The sequence below is a fragment of the Halichoeres trimaculatus genome, unplaced genomic scaffold (assembly GCF_033239565.1).
Source record: "Halichoeres trimaculatus isolate MK-OKI-2021-1 unplaced genomic scaffold, fHalTri1.1 fHalTri1_scaffold_23, whole genome shotgun sequence".
Classification (NCBI taxonomy): Eukaryota; Metazoa; Chordata; class Actinopteri; order Labriformes; family Labridae; genus Halichoeres; species Halichoeres trimaculatus.
Genome location: NW_027437201.1, coordinates 6,821,400 through 6,840,317, shown reverse-complemented (window position 1 = coordinate 6,840,317; position 18,918 = coordinate 6,821,400). Strand labels below are relative to the sequence as shown.

The 18,918-nt window shown below is 39.9% G+C and overlaps 1 protein-coding gene across 2 annotated transcripts in view; it reads right to left on the bottom strand.

Annotated features, from left to right (window-relative positions):
• The window catches only part of LOC141785234 (zinc finger protein 385B-like), an 86,414-nt gene that overhangs the window by 1,668 nt on the left and 65,828 nt on the right, over positions 1-18,918 (bottom strand). For both annotated transcript variants that reach the window (XM_074663415.1, XM_074663416.1), the window contains 6 exons: positions 13,363-13,517; positions 10,611-10,718; positions 6,691-6,847; positions 1,195-1,566; positions 855-1,057; positions 661-759 (listed from right to left, as the gene is read on the bottom strand). In XM_074663415.1, the coding sequence (XP_074519516.1) occupies positions 661-759; positions 855-1,057; positions 1,195-1,566; positions 6,691-6,847; positions 10,611-10,718; positions 13,363-13,517 (1,094 nt within the window). The remainder of the gene's footprint in view (positions 1-660; positions 760-854; positions 1,058-1,194; positions 1,567-6,690; positions 6,848-10,610; positions 10,719-13,362; positions 13,518-18,918) is intronic.

The window sequence follows — 18,918 nt, the reverse complement described above, 5'->3', positions numbered from 1 at the left end:
CTGCTTGTGAAAGACGCCTGGTGCTCCCAGCCCAGAGTGGCTCCAAATCACAAGCCAGACTCTTCTCCTCTGTTGTTCCCAAATGGTGGAATAAATTACCTAACTCGATCTACAGAGTCCCTTTTTACTTTAATTAATCAATTTATTAATTAATTTTAAAAAAATCCTGCACTTAATGGCAGCACTTGCAGCCAAATAGCTTGTTGTCTCACTAACTAAGTTTTCCTGTCTAAATTCTTGCTTGTGTTGTATGTCGCATTGGACAAAAGCATCTGTAAATGAAACTGTAAAGCTGTAAATATATTAAAAACTACATCATGTAGAAATTTGCTGTCTTTTTATTTACAACAACAAGCTTACAAAGCTGTATTTTACTGTAACTTTAGGGTTGAAGGCTTCCATTGGTTTCATTCTGAAGCTTCATGGCTGTAAAAACAGGGCACTACATTAAAAATAGCACAGACTTATCACATAGCAAACAGAGATATTTAGTTATTAAATCTGTCATCAACTTGGCAGTCATCAGACCTGGAGCTATGCTGACAGGTGCCTGGCAGGGCTAACTGTTTGTATCCATGGAGTTGATGTATGTATTGATGAGATGTTTGCACAAGACAGAAAGTAAAACAACATACGTGTGTGTATTTGACAAATTCTTACCGCTAAGATAGCGCCTGGTTGTAGCTTATTATATGGAGTGAACTTCACCTTGACGGGCTTCCCAGCCAAACGCTCTTTGTGTCTCCTGCTGTTCATGTGCTTCAAAGAAAACACAGAGCTGGGATTCAGAAACTGGTTTTGTTTTAAAGAGGTCAGTTTTGTACAACTTCTGGTTTGGACACGTAAACACAAACCTGTTTCAGCTGTGTCTCTGAGTTGACGGACACCTGGCACATTTCACAGTGAAAAGGCTGGCCGGACACGCCCACAATCGCCCTGGTCTTGCTGCTCATTTGCTGCTTAATTCGGAAGTTGGGCCTTGGGGATGATGTCATCTTGACCCTGCGCTGTGATTGGTTGCTTTTATGACCATCGAGCATCTGTTTGTGCTTGGAGCCTGATGCAGAGAGGGCCAAAAAAAACTCTTACAAATCGAAATTGTTTTTACATCTTCATGTCAATTCACACCCAAGAACCAGAACACCTGCAGGTATTTTTATTAAACAGCAAAAACAGTAGCACCATAGCACTTACCACTACAGTGAGCCTCTAACTGGGAGCTGGAGTTGACCGTCACTTTACACATGGGACAACGCAGAGGTCGTTTCTTGTTGCTCTTGGCCTCTTTCGTCTCTTCTAACTTGGCATCGTCCTCCTCGCCTCCTGTGGAGCACCCCTGAGGGTCAAAGTGCACCTCAGAGCCTGTTGCTGGGCTGCAGCCTTCCATGGCTGGTGGGTCAGAAGGAATATCAGGTAACTGAGGACTAGAGGAGACTTTTGGGGATAGTGGAGGAGAGTGTAGCGAGGAGCAGTCTGATGATGACGGCTGTAAGGGGTGACTGGGTGCTGGTGGGGTCCCCTGGTCGATTTCTGGTTGCTGCTGTGCGGACTGGGAAGAATTTGGACCTGTTGGGAGATAATTACACATTTAAGAGTGCACTTGTTTACAGTTTGAAGAGTTTTTTAGGCTTTATACTGTCCCTCTGGTACCTTTGTAGTAGCTTTAATGATTTACAACTTTTAAAAAAAAATCCCTGTTTTTTCTCACAGGTGTTTTGGAAAACCATTATCCCAGCCTGTGTCTAAAACACTTACGTTGGTTGCTGTCTAATTAAGGATCACAATCATCTGATTGGTCAGCCCTCTGAAGGCCTGTCGTTAAAGAGCTATGGGCAGCACATACACTCACCAGCCACTTTATTGGATACACCTTGCTAGTACCAGGTTGAACTGCCTTAATCCTTGATGGCATAGATTCAACAAGGTCCTGGAAACATTCCTCAGAGAGTTTGCTCCATATTGACATGATAGCATCACACAGTTGCTGCAGATTTGTCGGCTGAACATCCATGATGAGAATCTCCCGTTCCACCACATCCCAAAGGTGCTCTATTGGATTGAGATCTGGGGACTGTGGAGGCCATTTGAGTACAGGGAACTCATTGTCATGTTGAAGAAACCAGTCTGAGATGATTCCAGCTTTAAGACATGGAGCGTTATCCTGCTGGAAGTAGCCATCAGAAGATGGGTACACTGTGCTCATAAAGGGATGAACATGGTCAGCAACAATACTCAGGTAGGCTGTGGACTTTAAACCATGCTCAGTTGGTACTAAGGGGCCCAAAGTGAACCAAGAAAATATCCCCCACACCATTACACCACCAGCAGCAGCCTGAACCGTTGATACAAGGCAGGATGGATCCATGCTTTCATGTTGTTGACGACAAATTTTGACCCTACCATCTGAATGTGGAGCAGAAATCCAGACTCATCAGACCAGGAAACGTTTTTCCAATCTTCTATTGTCCAGTTTTGGTGTTGCTGTGTGAATTGTAGCCTCAGTTTCCTGCTCTTAGCTGACAGGAGGGTCACCCGGTGTGGTCTTCTGCTGCTGTAGCCCATCTGCCTCAAGGTTGGACGTGTTGTGTGTTCAGAGATGCTCTTCTGCAGACCTCGGTTGTAACCAGTGGTTATTTGAGTTACTGTTGCCTTTCTATCAGCTCCAACCAGTCTGTTCATTCTCCTCTGACCTCTGGCATCAACAAGGCATTTTATCCCACAGAACTGCTGCTCACTGGATATTTTCTCTTTTTGGGACCATTCTCTGTAAACCCTAGAGATGGTTGTTGGTTAAAATCCCCGTAGATCAACAGTTTGTGAAATACTCAGACCAGCCTGTCTGGCACCAACAACCATGCCACGTTCAGAGTCTCTTAAATCACCTTTCTTCACCATTCTGATGCTAAGTTTGAACTGCAGCAGATCGTCTTGACCATGTCTACATGCCTAAATGCATTGAGTTGCTGCCATGTGATTGGCTGATCAGAAATTTGCATTAACAAGCAGTTGGATGGGTGTGCCTAATAAAGTGGCCGGTGAGTGTTTACTGCTGTTTTCCAAAGAAACTGATGTACACATGCATTCATTTGGAGTCACTTTTTAAAACAACTTTAGGTTTCCAGAAAGAAATAAAAGATTTTTGGCTTTAACTTGATCTACAGGTTCATAAGTTTGTATTGTTTTCTTGAGTCTAAGCTAAGCTTTTTCATTAAAAACATGCTGATTTAAATGGAGCATTTCTTCCTTGCCTTCTTAGTCCTTCCTCCTGCCCCCCGTCATTTGTTCTCTTTTCATGCTGTAGCTCTTTCTGTCAGCATCAATCAACCACCATGGTAACCACTGAATAGAAGAGGCTTATCATTGTGTGGTTAGAAGAAAATTGATAGGTGCTTGGAGAAAATGGTTGGGGGAGGATCAATAAAAAGAGGGAAAGCCAGACAGAAAGGGGGATTTTGAAATTTTAAGTCAGGCTGGATGAAAAGATGACAAACGACCAAAAAGTTGATGCTTTTGTTCTTCTTTTGTGGACAATGTTTCAAAAATCCCTATATAATCGCAGTAAGACTACAGAAAGGATTGAGGGCTGTGGAGAAAAGAAGACACCTATTACCTTTTCTCTGGAATACACGTCACACTTACAAAAGATTGTTAACATTGAGATCTGAACAAGCCAACATCAACCAGCTTGAAAACTGGCACAGGGACAGTAATGACAAAAGAAAATCTTAAATTATGTGATTTATAGTTAAATTAGTGACAGAATAACTAAATAAAACCATTTAATTGGGTGTTCTTATAACTATTATTAATATTAAAAAAAAACTACCCCCGCCCTGTGAGGTCTCCGGTGTGTCAGATAAATCTAGTTGCACCCATTTTTCCTCTTCTTTAATGGTCTGCATTGGGCACAAACTATCGAAACAACTCTTTGACCTTTTTCAGAGCATGGCTTCACTTTAAAGTTAAAGTTAAAGTTATTTGTTTATTAATTGAAGAAAAGTTGTTATCGAAAAAGAAGTCTAAATAATGATGTTGGGTGTTTCAGTTAAAACGCTCTAATTTTGCTTATTCCAGTTTGAAAAATCTATTACAAAAAGAACTGAGTCTTTCGATTTTTTCCCTGAGTCTAGGAGAAAATCTAAACACCAAACATTTTGTGGTACATTGGCTTTCAAAGCTAAATCTGTCCTATTAAAGGCATTAAAGCCTACAAATAAACTTCAGACAAAAACAATGGTAGTTTGAGTCAGTCGGTTTTGCCTTAAATCTGGATCAAATGAGTGTAGAAAAATTATTATGCAAATTTTAAGATTTCTTCGTTTTTGCAAGGTGTGAGAATTACAGAGTAAGTCTTGAAATGCTACCAGAAACATAGCTTGCGGTTAATTTTACAACAAAGCAATTCTAGGGCAATGAGCAAATTGCAAGACAAGAATCTAAGATAAAGATTATCTGATCTGGAGAAAAAATAAAGTGCAGATGTGTTAAATTGGAAGAGAAGTCTGTTTTCAGAGTCATATCATTCTCCAACAAAGAGACAATGATTAGCACCACTAACAATACTATATGATCATATAGTATGTATCTAGTGTTGCTACAGTGTTGCCTCCCTGCCTGGTGGTGGTGCTGTTCCTCTTTGTTTCTCCTCTGTTTTCCATCTTGGGCTCACACCCTGGTGAGTGCCAAGATTTGGTGTATGGCATACAAGTTTTGTATTTTTTTGTTATTGTTGTAATTCGTATACATTTACTAATTAATCTTGGGTGTATTGTACTTTTGGATGCTGATTATCATCTGTTGAATCATCCTCAGGGGTTTTCATCCTCCCACTCTTGATATTTTGTGTATTTCACCTCTACTTGTATTAGTTACTATTGATTACTTCATAAATGACTCTTCTATGACTCTGAACACTAACATGACTTTGTCTACTCCCGTAGCTAAACAAAGATAAAACTGAAGTCGTCGTTTTTGGAGCCAAGCAGAAAGATTTAAAGTCAGAGAGCAGCTCTCGATGTTAAAGTTAAAAACCACTGACCATGCTAGAAATCTGGGTGTGATTATGGAGTCAGACCTGAATTTAACAAACATAATGTGTTGAGGATTAAAGGACTGATGTGTCAGCAAGACCTGGAAAAACTGGTCCATGCATTTATATTCAGTAGGTTTGATTACTGTAACAGTGTCTTTACAGGTCTCCCTAAAAAATCAGACAGCTGCAGCTGGTTCAGAACACTGCTGCTCACTTAGACCAAGAAAGTGGATCACATCAGTCCAGTTCTGAGGTATTTACATGAGCTTCCTTTTCGTCAGAGGATAGACTTTAAAACACTCCTGCTGGTTTATAAAGAAATGAACGGATTAGGGCCCAAATATATCAATGATCTTCTAATTCAGAATGAACCATCAAGATTACTCAAGTCATCAGGAGTGAAGCAAACGGGAAGAAGCAGCATTCAGCTTCTATGCTTTAAATATCTGGAAAAAACTCCCAGAGAGAATCAGGTCTGGTAAAACTCTCACTTAAACCCAGGTTAAAGATGGCAAAAAAAATGAAATCTTTTTTTCTTATTTTTCTTATAAAATGTCTTTTCAGACTGAATTTGAGTTGTATTTAATTGATCATTCCAGAAATATGTATTATTTTAAGTTATTTGAGGCAAAAATGAAGAAGGCTTGTAACAAGTTAAAATATCTGCCAATGAAACAAGAGAAGAGTTACTGGTTTAAGACCTTGTACTAGTTTCAAGCTAATTTTCTAGCTAAGTTTTGTTGTTCCGCTAGCAGTTTTTTTTTTTTTTTTTTTTACTTGTTACAAGCAGTTTAGATCTTCTTTTAGTTTTTAAATAACTTGAAACACAACATTTTTCTGGACTGGTCAGGTGAATGTGGCTCATATTAAGTCTAAAAAGACATTTTCTACTAAAAATAAGACACAAATACTTTATAAGATTTCCATTTTTGCAGTGAAGATTTGACTTTTCACAGCTGACTTACATTAAAATATTGCAACAAATCATTTAATGTTAATTTTATTCCACAGCTTTGCACCGCATTTTTATCCTCATCATCCTAACATCTGTTTTAACAATTTTTTTGCCATTTTATTTAAATTATTTAATAGTATTTTTGCTCTTCTTTTTGATTTTTGTTTTCTTTAATATGTTTTGCTGACCTTTCAATGTGTATCTGTATCTCTGTAAAGCACTTTGATTTGCCTTGCTGCAGAAATGTGCTGCATGAATAAATTTGCCTTGCATCTTAATTCTCTAATATGTGATTTGATTTTGACATAAAAACATGCACAGACATGCGCTTAACGCTGCAGTTCTCCTTTTTTTTAATAACTGGCTTCAGTCAGCAAAGTAACACATTTCATGATTGGTTTATAAAACTCTAAGTGGGAACTGAGTTGATGCTGGGTTGATTTCCCTCCTGTATCTAAATGTAACACTGAAAGACTCTGAATGCATCTTCAGATGTTCTTTAAGTGCCTCTCATCTTGCAGAACATCTCAGATTGATGGGCATAATTATCTATTTGGTGGAGCCAATGATGGCAGGACAGGTAATAGCAGGTAATTAACCAGCTGAGTGGCAGCTAACAAGCCTTAGCGCTCACATCACTGCAATTAAAGCGGTTTACTTAGAGCATGAATAGGTGAGTGCTGTTAAAAATAAAGATCCATACATGGTTTCTCTTTCGAGTCTGTTTGCAGCGTTGGCTTCTCTCGATCTTTTCCGATTGAGGATGGACTGTATCCGTTCTTCTGCCGGATTCGCTGTGTCTCCAGGGCCTTCAGCTTGCGAGCGTGCTTGTGACCTTTGTAGTGGGCTTCAGCTTGGGTCTGATCATGACACACACACATAAACACAAACAAACACATGCAGAGAAAAGCCTACATGAGCAGCCTGATCAGGAGGAAAGTCAGCGTACAGTAGAGAATCATCGACATGATTACATTAGCAGCACGAAAGGAGTAAACTGTAATCTTCCCATCTGTTTCATCTCTCCGGCTTCACATGCTTCCACTGAGTTAGCATGCTACTTAGCATTTGACCCACAGGAAGAGTCTCATCACCATTGTGATCATCTCTGCCATTATCACAGTCATGCACAAACGCACATCAGAGGGACTCATGGCATTGCATGACCATCCTTTAAGCTCACTGGCTCGTCTTTGCACTGATTTGTTTTGACATCAAGTTAGCCCGTGTTCGTTTTTCTGCAGCAGAAAAATGACCTCCGTGCCTTCAGTTGTGAAAGGAAAACACATCTGTGGCAGTGTGACAACAGATGCATTAAGGATCCCAAAATGGTTATAGATGGTTGAAGATCGAGCAGAATGAAGAGGAAGATTAGCTTTCAGCGCACCGTCAGTGAAAGAGCTGAAACAAAACACACTTATCCGGTTATGCACACACATTATTCTTCAATGCTTTAATGCAACATATCACATCAGGATGTTTTATGTGCAGTTTGTTGAAATCAAACACAGCAACACAGCTTAGCATTATTTTTCTACAGTGGCTTAGCAATCTATTTGACCAATGAGGAAAGTCCCACAGAGCGCTAAAGGACCAGAAGTTGTGCTGTTGACAGGCAGATTTACAAAGTAAAAGAACATCAAAACAAACTCCAAGTATCTGTCTCCACATGAGGCGGTTAGATAATTTGTCAGTGGTCAAATTATCTGCGACATTTCCAGACACACAGGTTATTACAGCACAGCTTCTGACACAGCCTCATAGTCAACGTTTGATCTTTTTAGACGCTGAGTGCACAAAGTAGAGGACTGCAAATCCTCCCTTAACACTTCACAAAGCTGAGGCTGCTACACAAACAGAAAGGGTACTAAAGTGGGTCAAAGTGTGTGTGTGTGGGGGATCCGAGGCTGGGCAAAGGGTGACGCTGCCCTTTGGCTACGTTGAATGTCAGTGCACACATACTATTCAGCGTGACTTTCAACTGAGTCGGAGGGATGAATGTGCTCCCATCTACATACTATGAGGCAGCATGAGTTCACGATGCTTCACCACAGTAACACAAACAGAGACGTGTCCCAGGGCGGCCAAACAAAGATCCTCAGTTACAGACGTCTGAAGGAGTGTGTCATGACCTTCAGCTTTAAGCATTCTGTTAACACTGATGCTCAAAATCTTCATACACAGAGGGCATCGACCATCCTCCACAGAGGGGATATCATGTGTGATCCTTTAGCCTTAAATCCCCCATGCTTTTTCAGTGACTGTAGCAGCCATGAAGGAATCGTTTTCAAGTCTTTTCATTTTTATGCATCCCTGGTAATATTATATAATTTCTAATTTTCACACCTTTTAAAAACTCAAACAACTCCAACAAAACATTTAAAATAAAATGTTTTTAGTTGTTTTTACCTGACTGATAGCCTGCATTAATGTCTGAATTTCATTTTGCTTCTTATATTGCTTTCAATCAATGTGTATTTTTGCTGTAAAAGCTTTAAGCTTTTTCAATTAAAATCTGTTGAGGTCAAGCAAGAAGTGTCTCCCAGTCTTAAAATATGAAGCCAATGCAGAAGTGTTAAAAACTGACGTTTATAAAGTGTCAACTTGAGGCTGGCTGCAGAAGCACTGGAAACATCTTACACACCTGTTCAAAGAACACGATCATCAGCAACGTCAAAGGTATTTCTAGCTGGGTACAAAACACTTTTGTTCTGATAAGCTAATCTGTATATTTATTTTTTTCTGTTGTAGTTCTTTGGTTTTGAATTTTTTACCGAATTAAGAGCACAGCTAACTTAACTGAAAAGCTGGCACAATGTAGCTGTTAGCAAGAGGGCTAAAGGCCTGCCTTTACTTTCCCTTCGCCTCATGTAGGGTCAAGGTAGGTGAGGTTGCGCCAACATTTCCAATATGGCAACTGCTGACGATCGGTTTTAAAGCTCTGCTTTAGAAACAAACAGGAGACATCGTGGAGATTAGCAATCCAGTCTATGGGACCAAGTCACTTTTGGAGGCAGCCTCTAGTGGCACTTTGGTGTACTGCAGTTTTTAGGACCTTGAGCTCTTGGGCTCCATTTAAACTAAAAAATCAATAAAGCTTATTTTAGAAACACATTTAGGTTACTTGAATAGTTAAGTAGTTGGATTTTTATTCTACACAAACCAAAGATGGTATCAGATCCACTGTTTCACAATATATTGGTCTTTAGGGGATGAACTTCTCATGTCTATATATAGAAAATAACTTAGCTATAACTATTGGGTGTAGCCTACTATACTAAAATTTACAATATTCACTTAATTCTGTCTGTAAGAATGTAAAAACACTTAAAACAATCTGTTTTTTATAACTGGTGATAAATTCAGGCAGTAAGGGATTAAGTGTTAAAGGCTTGAATATCTGTGAAAAAATGTTGCTATCTTTGTTTATTCTATTGTCTCTTTAGCATTAGTTAGGAATACTATATGTAAAGGTTCTATAATGAAGGTAATCTTTGTTAATTGTTTGTTGACGTGTATCATGCATAAAACTAGGCACTGTGGTTCTAAGAATGCATAAGTTTTCTTTTGCGCACAATAACAGTCACGTTAATGAGCTACTTTGGCCTCTCTGCACCACTAGTTAGAGTATTATACCTGATTATTTATAAAATATGCACTTTCTAAATTTAACACACTAAATTAAGATTTGCCGTAAAATCAGAAAATTTGTGACTTAAATTAATTATTATCAAACGATGACTTTAGATTTCAAGTTGAGCAACATTGATATTACTGTTTACAAAGTCGGTGCATATAAAATGTGAATAGACTTGATATGTTCTGAACCATTCCTTCAGCCAACCTTTTTTTATCATTTGCAAATCCAGCTGCTCAGCAGCAGTGTTCCTGTTTGGACCTGGTACCTGCCTGCAACCTGGCATCCCACTCCTGCGTCAACCTGCACTCTCAGCCTGGCTGCAGTAACACAGAGGGAAGGAGGAGAAAGCCTGTTAGCTAGAAAACAAACCCCTGACAACAACCTCACTGTAGAGAGAGTATGGAGAAGAGAAAGATGAGGAATTATGGGAAGTGTATAGGCCTCCTTCAAGTTTCATTTCTCACACAAAGAAGAGTCATTGTCATTCAGCCTGGTTTCCCCGAACAATTTAAATGCAAATATGTATAAATGAACTCCATAGTGGAAGCCAATTGCTAAAGAAAAGGGATGTGTGATAAGAAATATAAGCAAAAAACAGCAAGCTGCTTCCTTTAAAGACCAGAGTGGTTGATAAAACACAAAAAAAACAGTTGACTGGACCCATGGGAAGAGGAGCTTACATCATAATTTTTAAGCTAAAGGGTGGAAAAACAAATACTTGGACTATTGACTGTGAAAATGAAAGGAACTGGAGCATTTCAGTCCATGAGACAATGAGTCATGTTAGCTTAAAATGGTTCCTGTGACTTCACTAATGACTCCACACAGCAGTCAAAGGTTTCCTCACCTTCCTGCAGCCACCTGTTGAGTGTTTTTTAGATTCACTTAACAGGGTGAAAACTTTAAAAAAAGAAAGCTTAATAATTTGTTTTTCATTGATATGAATAAAAAAAAGAAAGAAATGAATGGGTGACTAAACTCACAGTGGAGTTGAAGCGCAGATGACAGATGTTACAGGAGATGATGGGTTTCTTCTTGGGTGGAGCCACGCCAAAGGTGTGGTTGATCACTGCCTTCTGCACCGGATCCATCTGAAACGTAAGAAAATCAGTACAATAAACAGTCAGACTGAAAACTTCAGGTTTCAAAGAGAAGTAGAAAAAGAAAGCTTTTTATGATTAAATTTCCATGAATAAAAGAAGAGAAACCTTTTTTTGGCTTAGTCATAACCTGATTCAGTGAAAACGTTTATACTAGCAACTTTTCTCTGTTTATGGGGCACTAAGTGCAAAAGAATTCAAGCTGCGTATATTTCTGGATTACAGGACAAAACAAACACCCACCCTTGTTTGAATAACCTGTCCTCATCACTTCTCTCTAACACTTGAACCCGACGGTGCAGCTTTTATTTTTAGCACCAAGTGTCAGACAGGATTCCCCCCCAGCCTCCCACACGCTGAACTCATTTAACACGTTCCTTTGACTTGTCTCATTAAGGGTTAAAGCTAAATGTAGACTGTGACTGTCTGCTGCTCCATTGTTTAGAGTCAGACCAAAGCTTGTGTGTTAATGGAGGACGTAGTGGTAGTGGTATAGAGATATAGTAGGGATGTTTTTATATATTTGTTTTATTGATCATTGATTAGAGCAGTTTAAATCTAAAGAAAAATATGAAGAAACACTTTTCAACATAGTTATAACCTAAGTATCGGATCAATTCATGCGACAACGTACATTAAAATGCATACAGTGCAACCCTTTCTTGCTGATTTTCTACGGCAGACAGTATTTGTATATTCAATTTTAGCTGTCAGTTTTAAGAGTAGGGATGCACCTATCTGATCCTGGTATCAGGTTTCAGTATTTGTATCAACCGATCCCAAAGACAAAATATCCATAGAGGTAGTGCTATCAGTATCAGTATCATTATCAGTGTCGTATAGGGTTGAAACATTCTAGGAATTTTTCCAAGTCAGAAACCTTTCATTGGAACTTATGGGAGTAAATTGTGAATTTAGGAACTTAAATACAGCTAGAGTCGTATATTGTAGCTAGGGATGGCTACCAAACTAGGTAATTTTATAGGTACCCACCGAATCCTGTCAAAAGTACCAGGTACCAATTCATGTAAAATCAAAAGGTACCATGTTTGGGTACCTAAATGGATACTTGTGAGTGTGACTGTGAAGGAGTAGAAGAGTAGGTGATTTTCAATGCTGGACATGAACACAGCATTGCAAGGGTATATATTGAGGAAAAAATCTGTTTAATTGAAAAGAAATTAAATTTTATTATTAAACAATTTTATATTTTTTTTACCACATAATCACACAAAAGTACCCAAAAATTGGTACTGTTGAGTACCATTTGCTAGGTAACGGGTCTTGATACCGTATCATTTCAAAGGTACCCATCCCTAATCGTAGCAAACTTTTGGACACAACAGCTAAATTCAGTGCAAGTTCGCTTATACATCTATGGTATCCCAATATAGCAGCACTTGGCTGACTACAGGGCTTTTGAGGCCACAATTCCCACATGCACTGTGTATGATGCCCAAGATCATTAAAGGAACCACCTGAGGACAACATGAAGCCAAGCTAGGTCTGATTACCAGTGTTTTCTGCTTCTCTGCAACCATTAATGGTTGTAGTATCACTACTTGTTATGATTGACAGATGATAAAAGATTTTCTTCTGTTGTTTCTCTTTTCCATACTTCTATTTCTTTTTCTGTATAGTAAATAAATTATGGACTGGTTTCAGAAATCAGATATCAAGTGTTTGGATGAGTGGTGTGGAAGAGTCACTGGGTTGTCTTATGCCTTTGAATGCCCTGAAATAACAAACAACACACACTTTGGACTGTTGATGTGAAACCACTTAGTGTTTTCTGTAAAGACTCAACTTTTAATAAAACCTCAACTTTCACAACAACACTCGGGCTGGCCTGTCACCAGACCTCGGAGCCCAGGTGAGCTTATCCTTACTGTATTTCTCATTTCTGAAACCAGTCCTTAGTATTGGTCTGTCCTTCTTTCCACACTGTACATGTTAGGGTTCGCTTCCCAGGTTAATGCGTTCCCTTAGACCTTATCTTACCCATAACATACTGATGTCAGGATCATTATCATTATCAAAACTGGTAACGGGATCAGTATCAGCATGAGAAGTGTTATTTTTATTGGTAGCTGCCTCAGTTTTAGCATCCATATCGGCAACCTTTTATTTTTTTCTCGGTACCTAAATCTAAAAAATTGGAAAGGGGGATCCCTATCTAAGAGTGCAAAATATCTCCATATTTTATTGTATTTTAACAAACCTTAAGATCCTTTTGACCTTTAACCCCTTTGAAACAGACCAATATCCTTCAGTATATCCAGAGACACTGTGTTGTCTGCCAATGTTAGCCAAGTTTTTTCTCCATCAGATAACCAGGAACAATAAATTTACTTTTGTTTGAGATTAGTTGCTTGAAGCCATATCACATATCATATAATGTTAGAGACGGTTTACAACTTACACACTTGTATGAAGTGGAAATTAAGCTGAATATCAAGCTAAGGGTTGAACTAGCATTATTCAAAAATAAATTAAAGAAAAAATCATGTCCCTGTTTGTTTTATATTTTCTAAAGGTATCTGTACTTCTTCAAAGGAGAAACAAAGAATCCATGAATCTTTATACCAAGCCCAAAATGACTTCACATACAGAGAAAAGTTATATTGTATCTTACCGTGTTGAAATTAGGGAAGAGGCTGAGCGGCGAGGAGCTGTTGACCCTGAGCGGCAGGAAATGCTCCAGCTGGGCGTGAGCCTGTGGCTGAAGAGGTCGACCCGGCAAAGGCAGGGAGCCCAGGAGAGGGTGGACCTGGCTCTGGGAGAGGGCACCTACGGCAGGGATGGAGAAAACATGTCAGTGTCCTTCTCACTCATCCTTCATCCTTTAAAGATTCTCTTTTTGTTACACCCCTTTTTAATCTGAGACAGCCAAAGCCACACACCCTCAGACACAAACAAGGGTGAAGACCAAGTTTAGCATCAATAGCTGTTTCCCACAGTGAACGATGCACTCTGTAAAGCTTCAATCACTTCAATTATAGCAGAGGATAAATGATGAGAGGCTTTGTGTGGCCTTTTGCAGCTTTACAAGTCCATAGCTTATCTTTGACAAATGTCTCTGGCCTTTAAATGAAACACTGGAGTTTAATTGTGTGGTTCTGCTCCTCCTTTTATCCTGAATTTCTAGGGTGGTTTGAGGTTAAATATCTGTTTGTAGCATTGCAGTTTTGCTCATAAATCTCTTCCACGTGACCCTGTTTCACTACGTTAAAGTTTGTTTGGCCTTAATTCCTACAGACAGCTCATGGTTTAAAGCGCAGCACGGCACACTGACCTTTTGTCTAGACTCACAGTAAACATGAGTGAGCTCACGTTAAAAGGCACAGTGTCTTACATAAGCACTGTGCTCACAGCCCTGAGGTTTGATGGGTTAAAAGGTCGGTAAGGTGGATGAGCATCAGCAAAGTCAACCAAGGTCAACAGTCACATCTTGTGTTTCAGAGTCAGAGGAACTGAATTTATGATTTTATTCTAAATTCAGAGCTTGATCTGGCATGAGTTTCAAATTTGAGGTTATTAATCGTGGAGATGTGGTCGGGCCTCAGGAATGAAAGGAGCATCGATGAGTGGGAGGAACTTTCCACACTGAATGAAACTGACGGATGGAGCCAAATTTATAAATACACCACAAGACAACTGGAGGATGAGGAAGGATGATTCAATATGTCTGGAATTAGATAAGACATGCAAAGACTCTGCTTAAACCAGAGCATAAATAGTCATTAAGTGTTTCGCTGCTCGTTTCTCTAAATGCAGAGGAAAGGCAACAGTAAGCGATGTTATTTCTCACCACTGAAAAACACAGACAAGAAAAGCACCTCCATCCTACTTCTTCCTCTTTCGCCTCTGAATTTCAGGTTTTGTCACACGGGATGAGGCAGAGTTTGAAAGTCACAGAGCATTAGCATGTTTTTACTAATCCGGTCGCGTATTCAGGACGCTTCTCAAAGCGTCAGCCGAGGGAGAAGAAGGGGAGAGGGAAAGAAAAACAACCTTTTCACATTCAAATATGCTCAAAATGATTTCAGAGGAATATTTAATACCAGGACACGATTTTTGAGAGGAGGTTTTTTGGGATTAAATATGAAGGTAAGCATGTGTTTACCTCAAGAGGAGCAGCAGATACAGGCACAACGCAAGTAAATGTTTACTCTGAACACTCCCTGTTAAATGTCACCAGGGTACTTAACATGATTACTTCACGCTAAAGGTCTGTGAAATGCTCTAAGGTTAAATACTAATCTTCTAACTGTATAAATTGTATTTACTGGGATTTTTAAAAAATTCTCCAAACATTCAACTGTTAAGCTTACAGCATTTGACATCTTCCCCTCACACAATAACCTGAAAATGTATCGAGACAGAATGAAGACATCAACAAAAACTAACAATAGCAATATGATAATAATAAAAAAAAAACATAGAGAAAAATGAGGAAAAATAACTAGCCGTAAGGAAAGTTGTCCCGCCCCTTTCTGATTTTGATTGGCCAGTTGGGGAGAAGGGAAATCAATGAGTGTTGTCTGGTTTCTAAAGTTGACTAACTTCAGGGGCTTCAGAAGTGCAGGACAAAAAAAAAATGAAGATGCTGACGGCTGAAATATACCAGGTGCGTCTGCAGTGTGTCTCCATTCTGTGACAACAAATGGATCAGATAGGCTCCCATTGAAATCAATGTGTCACACTTCACAGGATCTGTTCTGTTGCAGTACATCTGTGTGGCTGGTCCATCATGTCATGCAGGTAACACACAGCTGTCCTATTTTTGACAGATGTGAAGCTGTGACACACAAATTAAGCATAGGGAAGATCAAGCAGGACAGGAAGTTGTGACTGGAAACTACATAAAAACACCCAGTGTCTTTCAAAATAAAACAAACTGTGTCAAAACCGGTTCATTTGAATTAGTTTATTTGAATTTATCCAGAAGTGAAATATGATTTGAAGGTCAATTGGATGTTTTAATGTTGTTTCACTGCCTAACTTCCTGTACTGCTTGATGTACTCTGTGCAAACTGATGTGTCCGGTAATAATAGAAGCCTTGTGTGTCTAATCTGGAGGGCTCCAACCTGCCACACATCTGACACGCAGCCAGGACACAACAGAGTGGAGTCACTCGGGGTTAAGATCCCAAACCTAGGGGCGGGTTCAAAAACGCTAATAAATTACAGCTTTTGATTTTTTTTACACTGCATAAAGACATAATTGAGTTACATCCGCCTATAGCAATGTTTGCCCTGAATCTATAGAGGTGTTGCACTTCACTTTATGGAGAAAAATGAGACAAAATATGACAGAAGCAAAAAAAACATTCGGAAAGTGCTTGGAATTCTGAGGGTTATAACATCCAATCAAAATGAGTCCCTGTCATTCAGCTGTGATGTTGGGAACTGGAAACTCTGTATACTGGTGTTCAAACGGAACCATGAAACCAGAGTTTTCCAAAATCTTCAACTCGGGTGAAGTTTTCAGAAAACATAACTTCTAGTGATGTAAAGCTGTGGTTTCGTGTGAATAGGCGTAAATGTATAAAACATATGCAGTTTCCTAAATACCCGCCTACGTGTGGACATGGCCTTACACAGCATGTCTCATGCCCTCTGACCTGTCTCTCAGTTTGGAGGCCAGACTCATCTTGCCTCACCTGGAGAAGGACCTGCCCATCTTAGCCAATCAGATTGAAACAGCTCATTGTTTAATCTAAAAAAAACGTGAGGGAGGCTAGATATGATAGGGTAGAATAGAATAGAATAGAATGAGCAAATCTGATGATGATGATGAGATGAAAGCTGGCGTCAAACCAATCACAAAGTGTTACAAAAAAACACCAACACTCTATGCAAGTGGCCAGCTGTGACCAGTTAGCCCTTACAGCATTGTAGCTAGCAAGTCAGAAAATGAAAGGAACCTTGAGTTTCAGGTAGGTTGGGTTTGTTTCTGTGCATGAGGCTCCTTTGAGAGAGAAATCAAATCATTAGGTAAAGTCAGCCTGAAGTCCATAGCTACTGAGGAAATGCTTTTGTTCCCATTGAATTAAACACAAGCCAATGAGAAGCATTGATCACAAAATGGATCATGATCAGTGTTGTCTGTGAAAGCAATGGTTAACAGTGTTCAATATCTACATGTTGTCATAATTGCCATTTGATTGCCACAATGGGCTCTAATTTTGTGGCGCAGCGCAGGGGGCGCAAGCCTGGTGCAACCCGCGCAGTGTTCATTTCGTGTGGCGCACCGCCGTGCGCTGCCAATTTGACAATTTGGTAGACCGTCTGCACAGAGATGGGTGTGACTGCGCGCCAGGGGGAGTTGACGGGGCACCAGGGGGAGGTGTCAGCAGATTCATGTTGGCGCAGTGACAATTTTGTGCCAAAAAAATAGCTTGCCAGCTCCGACCTGGTCTATCCTCGGCGCAAGGTGGAGCGCACCCTCCGCAGCTGTAATTTGGTGACAGGTGCACAGGTACGCACATGTCATCAAAGCCTCAGAGGCAGGTTTCCAGAGTGTCAGGCACATTTTAATGCAGTAAACAATCACAGCAATCACTATTTAATGTAACTGTCTGAACCAGCATATACATTTATATCTATATTAACTGTCCCGTCACATCTGATGTCAGATTAAAGCCGTTTGTCATAATGGAAAGTTAACCTGACGGCAGCTGGAAGTTTGATGCACATCTTACAATTAAACAATAAACAGCCTTAACATCTGATACTGAGTTTATATCTGGCTTCTCTCATTTCATTTAATTCAAAGAAAAGAGGGAGAGAAAAGATGAAGAAAAACGAGACAGGTGAGGCAGGTGCCCCTGCGCTTGCGCCTGGTCGACGAAATTAGAGCCCAGTGTGTTAAACATAACACACAGATCTCCCTCGCACTTTTGCCTAATTTCAGGCACGGCATAGCTCATGTGCTCGTCACACTGACCTGATGTGACTCTCAGGCTTACTGCCTCTCACAAACACTGCCCTGTTTTTAACACTGGAACTAATGAGAAATCAGTAAAATAACAGTTTAACACTGAATAAAATACGTCGTTCACTCCAGCTTCCTCAGAAATGTTCGTCACGGGCCGCCACTGATTGATACTACACACAAATCACAGCTTTGGCCAAGGGAAGATTAATAAAACAAAGTAAAGGAATCTACAAAGTTATAAAGTTATCAGTAGACTGAACCACATTTCATAGCAATTCATCCAACAGCTCAGTCTGGGAGGACTCACTGACTCGTTTTCACTGTTCGAGGATCTTTCACGTTAAAAATGTCCTGGTCTGGTTATTGAACAGATGAACAACTAAATCACTTAATTCCCTCAACTGTTCAACAGACTGACCAACCAAAGAACAACAAGCACTTCAGTGTTGAATTAACCTCGCGCTGGCACTGAGCTCACAATCTCTGCCCAGAGAGACAACAAACTGAACAAACTGCCCGATTCACTGCAGAGCAAACACCCACGCACTCAGCGAGGAAATTTCTATCTGGTTTCAAACCGTGGAAAAGACATTGGCAGTTATTCCTCTTTAGATTTGACTATAAATAGAGGCAGAATCACCACAGCCACAAAAACACAAAGAGGAAAAACAAACACACAGGAGAAAGAGAGAAGACCCACTGAAAATAACATCACCAAGAAACTTCTGCACTTCTAAAAATAGGAGCGGGCCAAGGCTTTAAGTAACACCACAATCAACCGAGTGATGCAAATTTGTTTTATGCTAATCTCCCTCTTATGAACAACATATTATCTGTCGCCCCATCTCATTTTAGCACTATTTATCCAGTTTATTTAGTGATTTACAGCCAGTTAAGCAAACCATGTGCTATTCGGATGAGAATGTGGAATGAGAGCAGGGATTAAAGCTGATTATTACGTTTATTTTAGTCTGCATGTGTAATGTCTGCAGCACCCTGAGAACACACACTCACACGCAAACCAACCATGTGTTTACTGGTTCGATTCTGTTTGTGGTGAACTCTGATTTTGTTCGATAGCTCCACAATATCCTACCACAGAAACCAACAAAGTACAGTAAATTCCACGGCACTGAATGAGGAGTAAATGACAGAGAAGTGAGGAATGAGAAGAAGTGGAAGATTGACACGTGGAGACAGCCGTAGACTGATGTCAGACTGTTTTCCTTCCTCTTCCAGCCCGATGTG